The following is a 13,271-nucleotide window of genomic DNA, read 5'->3' on the forward strand; positions in this document are numbered from 1 at the left end:
TCCACTGCTTGGCCCAATACATGTGTTACATTATGCTTAATTCAGTTCAATTCGTTTCAGTTAATTTCAGTTCAGTCAATTCAGTGTAGTTCAATTCAGCTCAGTTCAGGTCTGTTCAGTTCAATTCAATTGTGTTCAATTCAGTTCCGTCCATTTCAATTCAATTTAGCTCAGTTCCATTTTGTTCCGTTCAATTTGATTCACTTCAGTTCCACTCAGTTCAGTTCAGTTCAATCCCATTCAATTCTGTTAACTCCGCTTCAGCTTTTTGGACATGCCCACATCCTCCGCTGTACCCCAGGCAAGGGGTTCTTCGGCAGGACTGGGATCCTCTCTCAAACAAACTGCCACGTACATGCCCACATCCATGCCATCCCGGGACGGTCGGGACCTCCACAGTTTGTTCTTCTGGTTTCTTAGTCTTTTTCCAAAACATTGTTCTGTATCAAAATCTCTCCTCAATTGCGATTGACCCTGCTCGACTACGCCAAATGTTTTAAAAAATTCTCAAGGTCAGGTTCGTAGGAGAGTAGTCTGACACAGAACAAACGACCAAGAGGCGAGTCTGCTAGAATATGGGCATTTTATTCCCCGCAGCGTCGCCACAACCAACGGGTCTGGCTTATACTCACTCTACATGTTACCGGAACTGGGAGCCGTCAGTTCTCGTAGAGCGGTTGCCAACAACCCACGCTCGGCGGTTAAACGTAACCCCGGAGCAGACTCACCGAACTGGAGACTTTTCCAGCTGATACACTCTTTTCCAGATATAAACATTCATGTGAACAGCAGAGCAAGGCTAAAAAACACATTCCATTCTGGTTACATACAGATAAGAAGATTCACACGGGGAGGTGTGTAATAAGATTCACACGGGACTAAGCAACACCTCCATTCCGGTTAGATTCACACATGTATTGGGACATAATTTTTAACCGTTTCACCACATTCCACTGCTTGGCCCAATACATGTGTTACATTATGATTCACACATGTATTGGGACATAATTTTACACCACAGGTGGTCAGGGTCGCTTTGTGTGCTGAGGAGTTTAAATGTGAGGCAGTTCGCGGGGGTGGGGGAAGGACACGGGTGGCTGTTTATTTGGCGGCAGTGAAGCCATTGAGGGAGGGTGGGATCACCCGTTGTTGGGACATAGAGGGTTGTGATAGATTCAACACCGCCCAATTCCAGGAATCCTGCAATGAGTAACTCCTCTTCCAACTCCCCAAAGCTTGTCCACCATTTGCCAAATATGTGCAGCTCCAGAACTCTTGAATGGCATCCTGAAGTAACTGCACAGAGGCTGGTATCCCATCATCAGGTCACCCTTATGCAGTGCATTGGCTATGACCAATGAGCTCAAAGTTAGTCTGTGAACTTGGGAGATTCTAAATCCCCTGTTTACATTTTAAATTTTTTTTAGGCAGTTTGAATCTCCGAGTTATATTTATTTTTCATTTTCTAATTTTTTTTCTCATTTCAGCGGTAGTGCTCATATTCCTCAGCACCCATGTGTGTGTGTACGTGCAAGATCCAGTGAAAAACACCAAGTGAAAATTCCACCACCAGAAACATCACCCATGCGCCCAATGAACCAGTGATAAGCAAAGCCCAGCGTGAGCAATGCTTACATGAAAATGGTGAAGGGGTGGGTAGGGACTAAATTAAAACAGAATTGCAGGAGGAAACAAAGTACATTCCCCGCAGTGCCCACCTGTCCCGAAAGAGTCACGTGTTTATTTTTTTTTGTCTTTACCAGGAAGAAAAAACACCAATTGGCCAGTGACAAGCAGTGCCCTTCTCTTTAGGGGCAATGCCTATGTGAACGCAAAAGTGAAGGGGAGGCTATGGAATAAATCAAAATAGAATCGGAGGGGGGAATAAAACACTCCATTGCTCACAAGCCCACTTTCCCTGAAAACCTCAAGGGTTCTGGTAGACGCTGCGTGCTCCTTCTCCAGAAACACCCATGCCTGAAAGTGGAGCAGATAATTGGCTATAACGCCCCCCCTCCACGGTCTGCTGCTTGGGCCTGTTTATGGCCAACCTGACCAGGCCCAGCAGCAAACTCACATGGAGATTCTCTGAGCTGGCCTCCCCCGCTACACTGGATGCCTCCTGTTTTTCTTTCTTTTAAGAAAGCTAATTGAATGCTATCCTTTATTGTGAAAGGATAAGTCTACTACAGGATGTATTGCTTCAGCAATATAAGGCATTGTTGAGACCACTTCTCAAACACTGTGTGCTCCTTATTTAGGGAAAGATATAAAAGTGTGCTGGATTCAGCTCAGAGAAGGTTTACTAGATTGACACCTAGAATGGGAGAATTATCTTATGAGGGAAGGCTAGACAGGCTGGTCTTGTTTTCTTGGTATTTAGAAGGATGAGGGGGTGACCAGATTGAAGTTGTTACAATCTTGAACAGTATTGACAAGGTAGATGTAGAAATCATGTGAGGGAGTCTAGAACTGCAGGGCATTGTTTTAACATTAGCAGTCACCCTCTCAAAACAAAGTTGAGGGGATTTTTTTTCTCTTGGAGAGTAATTAATCTGGAATTCTTTATCACTGTGTTGTTAAATCTATTCAAGGCTAAGCTGGATGGTAAGCACTGCTGTTTCACAGCACCAGGAACCCAGGTTTGATTCCAGCCTTGGGCGACTGTCTGTTTGGCACTTGAGTATTCTACCCATGTTTGGGTGCACTGGTTTCCTCCCACAATCCAAAAATGTGCAGGTTAGGTGAATTGGCTATGCTAAATTCCCCATGGTGTTCAGGGATGTGTAGGTTAGGTGCATTAGTGTGGGGTAAATGTAGAGTAATGGGAATGGGTTTGGGTGAGATACTCTTTGAAGGGTTGGTGTGAACTTGTTAGGCTGAAAGGCCTGCTTCCACACTAGGGAGTCTATGATTTTTAATCAGAAAGGTGATCAAGGATTATGAAGGAAAGACAAAAAAGTGTTATTGAGGATTATCAGATCAGCCACAATATCTTTGAAAGATAGAGTGGGTTTAATGGACTGAATTACCTATTTCTGCTCCGATGTCTTATGATCTTACGAAGTATTGTTGATAAAAAGACACATGTCAGCAAAGCTTTTTGTCTTGCACACATCAGAACAGACACACATAAAAAAAACAAATTTCAAAGGGAATGACAGTTTACACTCCGTGAGAAAAGGCTATCTATACAATTGGTATGCAGACTGAAATTACCGCACAGTAGCAATTATCCCATCACCAAGTCACTCTTGATTTACACGTGTACAATATAGTTTAGCCAGTTCAGAGTCAATCCCCAGAACTGAGAAGATTCAAAGTCCCCTGGTTTTATATTTTTCTCCTTTTTGTATTTATATTGAAGTGCTTATTCCTCCCCAGCACCCATGTTGTGTGTGCGTAGGTGTAGAACACAATGAAGAACAACGTGTGCAGAAAACTTTAATGGCATTCCACCACCAAGAAAAGAAACACCCAAGTGACAAGCAATGCCCTTCTCATCGAGGGCAATGCCTACATACACGAAAAAGTAAAGGGGAAGGCAGGGATTACCTCAAAATAGAATCAGAGGGAGAAATAAAACACTGTGGTGCCCATCACTCCTTGAAAACCTAGAAGGTATTTGTAGACACTGGGTGCTTCTTCTCCAGGACACATGGACCTGAACATAATCATGGAACAGAAGCAGGCCCTAATGAACCCCTTCACAGCCCACTGCCTGGATATATTTATGGCCAGTCCGGCCATCCCCAGGAGCAGATCCACAATGAGACCTGCCCTCTTCCCTCTGCACTGGGTGCCCAAAGATCATGAGCGTGGTTGAAGTGCAACCAAAAACACAAAAGAACATCTTTAAGAAAACTAAAAAGGGAGTGAAGATTCTCGTATATACCCCCTTATTTATTTATTAGCCAACTCAAGAGCCACTTCCCCACAAACAAGTAAAGCCAAAAAAATCCCCACAGTAACACTGGCTATGGCTAGCCAGCTCAGAGTCAGTCCTCACCTAAGGAGGTTCTAATCTCCTAATTTTTATATATATATATTTTTTCTTTTTTTGTCCCGTGTTTTTTTTGTGATCAAACAGTGACACTTTAGTTTATTTTTTTCCCTTGTTTTCTTTTTCTCTTTTTTTGTTTTTGTTTTTTTTTCTTTTTTCTTAACCCCCCACACTACCGCCTAACTGCAGTAGTGCTTATTTTTTTTCCCAAGCATTTATGTTGTGTGTGCAGGTGTGAGACACAGTGAGAGACACAAGGTGTACGAATCTTTATTCAATTTCCACCACCAGGAAGATAGGAAAACACCCAAGTGGCCAGTGACAAGCAGTGCCCTTGTCCCGTGTTTATTTTTTCTCTTTATTTTAGTTGGGCTGGGAGTCCGTGAACCACCGCAACACTCTGGTTCTTTTTTTTTCATTTATTTAACCCCCACACTACCACCTAAGTGCGGTAGTGCTTATTTTATCCCCAGCACCCATGGTGTGTGTGTGCAGGTGTGAGACACAGTGAAAGACACAAAGTGCACGAATCTTTATTCAAATTCCACCACCAGGAAGATAGGAAAACACCCGGGTGGCCAGTGACAAACACTGCCCTTCACATCAAAGGGCAGTGCTGTGTGATCAAAACAGTGAAGGGGAGGGTAGGGACTAAATCAAAATAGAGTTGGAGGGAGAAATAATGCACTCCACTCCCTGCGGCGCCCAGCTCTCCCTGAACAACTCCAGGGTGTTGGTCGACACCGCGTGCTCCTTCTCCAAGGACACCCGGGCTCTAATGTAACCGCGGAAGAGGGGCAGGCAGTCGGCCCTAACGACCCCCTCCACAACCCGCTGCCTCGACCTGTTAATGGCCAGTTTGGCCAGGCCCAGGAGCAGACCATGTCCCGTGCTTATATTGGTCAGTTAGTGTTTCCTGCATGGCCCTGATTAACAACAACCCGAGTCAAGAATATCAATGAGCTACATCTCTTCCAATCAATATACATCCCGTCTGCTAGTTTTAGCATGAACCCCTTTAACCATCAGTACACAGTGATAGCAATGTGAACCAGTGTGACAGAATGCACTGCAATGCTTTTATTTTCTGTTTTCATTTTAAGTTTTGAACATTTGTAATAGTTTACTTTTGTTCATGTTCTGTTAATTTTTAATTTGATGAGGACATCTGATGGTGAGACTTGCACTAATATTCAGATTTAACTTCTTTGCCTCTAATGTAACTGTAAATCTCATTATCTTGGTGTCATCATGAGAAAGTATTCTTCCATTGTTGAGAAATCCCTCAGATCTCCTCTGACACATTCTTTCCTTCATCAATCTGGGTTAAGAAAGGTATGAATTTTAGTTGAGATGAGTCCTATTGCCTGTCAATGTTTGGTGTCGGTCAGGATATATTAAAGATGCATTCTTGAATTTTGGACCTGGGAATTTATATATCTTCAAAGTTTAAATATCTTTTGTTTTCTTAGGTGACATTCAGATTGGGATGGTGGATCGGAAGGGACAGTTGGAAGTTGAAGTGATTCGAGCCCGAGGCCTCAGTCAGAAAACAGGCTCAAAATCTCTCCCTGGTAAATAAACTGAACATCATTTTATGTCTTCCCATCTTCTGGATGCACTGGACCTGGAAAGGCTGAACAGAGACAATGTGAAGCAAGAGCGAAATTCACCTTAATGTGGGAGGGACTTTGTGAAAAGAAACTGCAGAAAGGTGGCTTAGCAAGGGCTGAGATGGTGCACACATTAGCTACAGTCTTAAGACTGGAACAGTTGGATGGAAGTTTTATGTCAGTTAGTTATATTCCAAACAAGCAGTTAGGAAGGTCTAAAGGATAATTCTTGGTCGATAGCCAGAAGTTTTACATCTGATTACCATTTAAGACCTCTGAATACAAGCTAGAGAGTAAATTGCATGAGTATGAGGTGAAACCATAGACCATAATAAATAGGAACAGGAGTAGGTTGTTTAGTCCTTCAAACCAATTTCATGCTTGATTCAGCACTTCTCATATCCACTTTCCTGCCCTTTCCCTGGAATCCTTAATTCCCCTACTGATCAATAATCTAACTATCTCAACCTTACCGCAGCTTTCTGTGGTAAGAAGTTCCAAAGATATCATCCCTCTGAGAGAAAAAATCCCTCCTCATCATGTTTTAAACTGGCATCCTTTAATTCTGAGACTAGACTCTCCCATGAGGAGAAACATCCTCTCAGCATGTGCCTTGCCCTGAGGATATGTTATGTTTAAATGAGATCACCTCTCATCCTTCAAAATTCTCATGAGGCCAAATCTATTTAAAGTTTGCTTCTAAGACAATCTGCCCATACCAGGGATCATCCTAGTGAACCTTCCTCGAACTTCTTCCAGTAAAATAATATATTTTCTTAAATAAGGGACCAGTACTCCAGTGGTGGTATTACCACCACCGAGTACAGTTGCAGTCAGACTTCTCCACACTTACACTGCAACAAGGATGAAAGAAAGGAAGACAAGATTCAGGAACCTTGGATGGCAAGAGATATTGAAAGGTTAGTCGAAAAGAAAAAAAAGTATATTTGAGGTTTAGGAAACTGAAATTAAACAAAGCTCTTGAGGAGTATAAAGAAAGCAGAAAAGAAACATGAAATTAGGAGGTCTAGAAGGTCAAGAAATGTTCTTGGCAAGTAGGATGAAAGAAAATTCCGAAGTATATTATACATACATTAGGAACAAGAAGGTAGCTAGGGAAGGAAAAGAATTTATGTGTGAAGCCATATAAAGTGGATGAAGTCCTTAATAATTACCTTGCATTGATATTCACCAAAGAGAAAGCATGGATGATGGTGTGGTTGGTAAGATATTTGTTGATACTATAAGGCATGCTGATATTAAGGAGGTGGTAGTGTTAGAACTTAGAACAATACAGCGCAGAACAGGCCCTTCGGCCCTCAATGTTGCACCAACCTCTGAACTATTCTCAGCTTGTACCCCTACACTACCCCAAAATCATCCACATGCTTATCTAAGGATTGTTTAAATCTCCCTAATGTGGCTGAGTTGACTACATTAGCAGGTAGGGCACTCTCTGCGTAAAGAACCTGCCTCTGATATCTGTCTTAAATCTATCACCCCTCAATTTGTAGTTATGCCCCTGTGCGCACACGCTGACGTCATCATCCTGTCTACCCTATCTAATCCTCTGATCATCTTGTATGTCTCTTAGCCTTATTCTTGCCAATGAGAACAGTTTCAAGTCTCTCAGCCTTTCCTCATAAGACCTTCTCTCCAAACTAGGCAAAATCCTGGTAAATCTCTTCTGCACCTTTTCCAATACTTCCACATCCTTCCCGAAATATTGGGACCAGAACTGTACACCAGAACTGGGGATTGAGTGGGCAACTACATTGCTAAAATTTGATATGAATTTCCAAAAAAACTCAATCCCAGGAATCGTAGGACTGTTCTATTCATCAATGGTATGGGAATAACTTTTGTTTGCATAATTTGTGTAGCCATCTGTCTATGGCTCTTAACATGGCCCAGAAATGTGACTTGGGCATTAGTTAATTCACTCTCAGCCAGGTTTATCACCAAGCCTGCCTCCCAAATTCGATGGAATAATTCTGATAAATGCTGCAAATGTTCCTTCCATGTGTGACTAAAAATTACCAGGTCATAGATGTACACCAGACCATTGGATAATCCAGAAATGACTTTATTGGTTAGTCTTTGAGATGTGGCTGGCACATTTTTTTACAACAAATGCACTCTAAGTTAGTATAGTCCATTCTGTGTCACAAAAGCCAAAATGGTCTTTTGCTCTGTCATATAAAGGTGCCTGCAAGTATCATCTAAGTAGTCCAACTTAGAAATAAGTTGCTTATCCCACCTGATAGTCATGGAGATGTACAGCATGAAAACAGACCCTCCAGTCCAACTTGTCCATGTCGAATAGATATCCTAAATTAATTTACTCACATTTCCCAGCATTAGGCTCATTTCCCTCTAAACCTTTCCTATTCATCCAGATGACTTTTATGTGTTGTAATTGTACCAGCTGCTATCACTTCCTCTGGCAGGTCATTCCATACACACACCACACGCAGTGTGAAAAAGTTTTCCCCCTTCACCTTAAACTTATGCCCTCAAGCTTTGGACTACCCCACCCCAGAGAAAAGAGACCCTGTTGATTTACCTTATGCGTGCCCCTCATTATTTGATAAACCTCTGCGTGCTCACCCCTCAGCCTCCAATGCTCCAGGGAATACAGCCTCAGTCTATTCAGCCTGTCCCTATAGCTCAAACCCTCCAACCCTGGCAACATCCTTTTTAATCTTTTCTGAATCATTTTGAGTTTCACAACATCCTTCCTTTAGCAAGGAATCCAGAATTGCACTTAATATTCCAAAAGCGGCATAACCAGTGTCCTGTACAGCTGCAACATGATCTCCCAACTCAATGCACTCACCAATTTAAGCAATCATGTGGGGTGGTGTGGACTGGGATAGACAAAGTTAAAAAAATCACACAACATCAGGTTATAATCAATCAAGTTTATTTGGAAGCACAAGCTTTCAGAGCACTGCTCCTTCAGAAGGTAGTTGTGGAGCAGGACCATTAGACACAAAATTTAAAGCAGAAGATTAGTGTCATGCAACTGAAATGATACAATGAACAAACCAAGATTGTTGATAAGTTTTTCATCTTTTATAATAAGTTGCAGGTTTCGGTTCATTAATATGTAAATCCCAGAATTTCTTTTAAGTCACATTCTCAAGATAACTTAAGATTTTATAGCAAAATGTGACATCTCAGCTCAGGCAATGCATTAAAGGTGTGAAATTTGAGTCTGTGTGTATCCCCATCTTGAGCCAGACTGGTTCTATTCCCAAAGTGGAATTTACAAAATATTACATGGATTGGCTGCCTGCATATTTGCTCATAAACTGCTGAGATCAAAAGATAGATCAATGATACACTCTAATTTGTACAGTAAAAAGCAGTATTTTGATACATTTCTGTATTACAATGATCACATACAACGTGGTTACAGACCTTCCCTCCTAATTCATACACATCCAGTCAAACACCGAATGAATGATAAGCATCCTCATAACCAGCCTCAGGTTCCCTGATGGTGTTTAGCAGCCACTATAATCTCTAGCCCTTGGAATCTTTCTATGCATCCTATTAATTTATATTCTAAAGTCACTGGCTGTATTCCATCAGATCTGTTTCAGATTGGCTTATCTCTTACGGATATCTTGAATTCTATTATTCACTGCATTCCATTCAATTACTCCCCTTATATTTCCCAATGTCCAAATTACAAATGTAAAAGTACACAAGGCAGTTAATTGCTATAAGATTTGTAATATTGATTTCTGTTCTGAAGTTAGTTAAGATTAGGTATAGCTATTTCTACTCAGTACTTTGTGATTAATGGCTGTGAAAATCTATTTTATTCACAGTAAATGATATATCCTAAAACTAATTCACTTTCACCCATAGGCATAAATGTTTTGGTTATATCTATCTATATTTATGTTGAAGAATCTCTAACTAGAAACTATTGCTTAATGTTGCAGAATAATTAAGAAACAACCATTTACTGTGAAATAGTTAACTGTTGTTCTTTTAGCTATTTAGGGAGTTAGTATCTTGCATCTGGTGTTTATCCATTTAGTGGCATAATAAATCTTTCAGTAGTGAGCTGAGAATATTCGCTTGTTTGTCTTGTAGGCATGTTCTTATCATAACTGTCTAGGATGGTTGCTGCTGAAGGCCCCCTTTGGTGTAGTTTTGTTCAAAGGGATAAAAGCTGGGACAGACAGTTAGTCTTATTTATCTCCTGTCAGCCATCTTGAGTTTTAATGTTCTTTTTGTTGACCATTTTGTGTGAGCAGTCATGGGCCATTTTGTTATAAGCAGGTCATCCTTACATTTGCCATGTGGTTACTACCTTTGTCTGTCTTCCTCTTTTTATAAAGTGCAGCTGTTTTGATCATTTTTTCCCCCCAAAGTTTCAAAACTGTGCAGCAGTTTTCAAACAGTAAATAGATTTTGAGGAATCAGTTCCAACACTGAAAATACCTCAAAAAAGACAGCTCTTAGAGCCACAATTGTTTCCTGTCCTCCATCTTAGATCATACAGAATCCTTTCTCAATACATTCTTCCAAATGTGGAATAGGATATGAATCGGACTTTGTAACTGCATTGATTTTGCGGTTGTGCACACAACCGCAAAATTGGGTACAATTTGGCTTTGGCACCATGACTATGGGGTGAGCTCCAGTCACTGCAACTCACTGCATATTGGAGCATGCATTCAATCTGTTTTTGGACTTGTACCAGCGTTAGAGGGTTAAGTCTAGAAGGGTGTTGTTTAATTTGAACAGCATTTCTTATATCTATATCATGCATAATTAGATTCCCTGCAGTATGAAAACAGACCCTTTAACCCAACAAGTCCATACCAACCCTCCGACGACGCACTCTTCAACCCTATATTTACTCCTGACAAATGCACCTGTCACTATGGGCAATTTAGCCTGGCCAATTCACCTGACCAGCACATCTTTGGATTGTGGGAGGAAACCAGAGCACCCAGAGGAAACCCATGCAGACACAGGGAGAATGTGCAAACTCCACACAGACAGTCGACTGAGGTGGGAATCGAACCTGGGTCCCTGGCACTGTGAGGCAGCAGTGCTAAATTAATACTTCCCAGCTAATTCCCGTACCTTTCCCCATGTGATAGTAATAACTCTTCCAGGTAATTTCAATTTCCCTCTGAAAGGTAACTCAATAATTTATCCCAATCTTTGAGAGCATCCTCATTGTCCAATCCATTTTGAGGAATCCTCTGAAATTGGTTCTTCCCTTTGTATTGTAACCAGTAATGCATTTTACTTTTGCTTTCCTTCCCAATCAAAATACCTTTTGAGCATATTCACGTGAAATCTGAGAGACTTCTTTCAATTGGAGTTCTTATCAAATAATTCACCTCACAATCTCCTTTCAATTTAATAAGGTCCACCTTGCTTTTAATGGTTCACATCACTGGAAGTAACAAACACCTCATCTCAATTAGCAAAATTGTGAATGTTTGATTTGTTGTCTGCTTTTGTGATATGTTATATCTTTGGTATATGCTGTAATACTTTTAAATGCTATCTAGCCAACTCCTTTGTTCCATTTAGACTTTCCCTAATATTTGATGCAGTCCAAGTATGTGGTCTCTGAACTCTGACACACTAATTTCTCCTTAATTAATTTTAGTGGTCCTCCCATCTCATGCCAAAACCAAATTCAAATGGACTGGATTTAGTCAATTCATGTGGTGCATCCCAATTGGCAAAAAGGACAAGTGGAATTCCTTTATCCCAATTGTCTGGATAGCCTTGAATATAAGCCCTCAACATGGTCTTTAAAGTTCAATGTCATTGTTTTTGATGTTCCCTGTGATTCTGGATGGTACACAATGGATTGGAATTGCTTTATTCCTAAGCTATCCATAACTTCCTTGAAGAATTTTGATGTAAACTTTGACCTGATTGTATCTCTATGAGTAGTCCATATCTAGTAAAAAGATTGAGTAACTCTTCTACACAATCTTTTTAGCTGTGATATTGCATAATGGAATGGCCTCAAGAAATCTAGTAGACACATCTATTGTCAACAAATAATGAATCCCACTTTTTGTTTTAGACATGAATTCTATACAATCAATTTAAACCCTTATAAAAAGGATTGGGTATTAAAGATGCTGGTTTTATCACTGCCTGAAGTTTTCCAATTACATGACATGTAAGACATGTCTGGCAAAATTCAAATACATCGTTATGCACTCCAGGCCAGTAAAAAATGTTTTTGTATTTTGGCTTGAGTTTTTCTTACTCCTAAATGACCTCCTGCTGGTAATTCATATGCTACCTGCAACATCTGTAACCCACTGGTAGTACAACTTGATGAACCTCTGCCCATTTCTCATACGTGAATATGTGATGGTTTCCATTTCCTCATCAAGACATCATTTTTAAGGTAATAGTGTTCAAAAATACAGTCAAATTCTTCTGTATGCACTCTTTATTGGAATTGCTTCAGGTTTTCATTGTTTTATTGTAATCAGGTTAATTTCTTAGCACTACAAATGTCCACTATTCTTGTTTTTTTCTCTCTCAACCACTCTGATAATTATACTTCAATTTCCTTATCATTATTCTTTGCTTTCTATTCCATTCTCGCCCATGTGTCTATCCATTTAAACATTTAAATGCCCTTAAAGTTGGCGAGTCTACTACTGTTGCAGGCAGTGTGTTCCATGCCCCTACTTCTGAGTAAAGAAACTATCTCTGACATCTGTCCAATATCCATTTAAAGCTATGCCCACTTGTGCTAACCATCGCCATCTGAGGAAAAAGGGTCTCACTGTCCATCCTATTTAACCCTTTGATTATCTTCTGTGTCTCAATTAAGTCACTTCTCAACCTTCTTCCCTCCAACGAAAACAACCTCAAGTCCCTCAGCCTTTCCTCGTAAAACATTCCCTCCATACCAGGAAACACCCTAGTAAATCTCCCCTGAGCACTTTCCAAAGCTTCCACAGCCTTCCTATAATGTGGTGACCAGAAATGTATGTAATACTCTAAGCGGCTGTACCAGAGTTTTGTGCAGCTGCAGCATGACTTCATGATTTTGAAACTCAATCCCTCTACTAATAAAAGCTAACAAATCATATCCCTTCTTATCAACCCTATCAACCTGGATGGCAACTTTCAGGGATCTATGTACATGGACAACGAGATCCCTATGCTCATCCACACTACCAAGAATCTTACCATTGGTCCAATACTGTGCATTCCCGTTGCTCCCCTTCCAAAGTGAATCACCTCACACTTTTTTGCATTAAACTCCATTTGTCACCCATCAGATTAGCTCTACAGCTTATCAATATCCCTCTGTGACCTACAAAAATGACAAACAGCAGCAGACCCAAAACAGATCCTTGCAGTACACCACTAATAACTGAACTCCAGGATGAACATTTCCCATCAAACACCACCATCAGCTAGAAAATTTCTGATCCAAACCACCAAACCACAAAATCCCATATTTTGTGCAATAGTCTACCATGGGGAACCTTATCAAACACCTTGCAAAAATCCATATACACCACATCAACCACTTTACCCTCATCCACCTGTTTGGTCACCTTCTCAAAGAACTCAATAAGATTTGTGAGGGACAACCTAGCCTTCACAAAGCCGTGTTGACTATCCCT

General features: G+C 40.7%; 1 protein-coding gene across 24 annotated transcripts in view; it reads left to right on the plus strand.

Annotated features, from left to right (window-relative positions):
* rims1a (regulating synaptic membrane exocytosis 1a) overlaps positions 1 to 13,271 on the plus strand; it is an 857,383-nt gene that overhangs the window by 831,975 nt on the left and 12,137 nt on the right. For all 24 annotated transcript variants that reach the window (XM_087979575.1, XM_087979613.1, XM_087979584.1 and 21 more), the window contains one exon: positions 5,476 to 5,577. In XM_087979575.1, the coding sequence (XP_087835701.1) occupies positions 5,476 to 5,577 (102 nt within the window). The remainder of the gene's footprint in view (positions 1 to 5,475; positions 5,578 to 13,271) is intronic.

Source organism: Chiloscyllium plagiosum, unplaced genomic scaffold (genome assembly GCF_037043375.1).
Source record: "Chiloscyllium plagiosum isolate Xiang-an unplaced genomic scaffold, Cpla_swu_hap1 HiC_scaffold_3, whole genome shotgun sequence".
In the NCBI taxonomy this organism is placed as follows: domain Eukaryota; kingdom Metazoa; phylum Chordata; class Chondrichthyes; order Orectolobiformes; family Hemiscylliidae; genus Chiloscyllium; species Chiloscyllium plagiosum.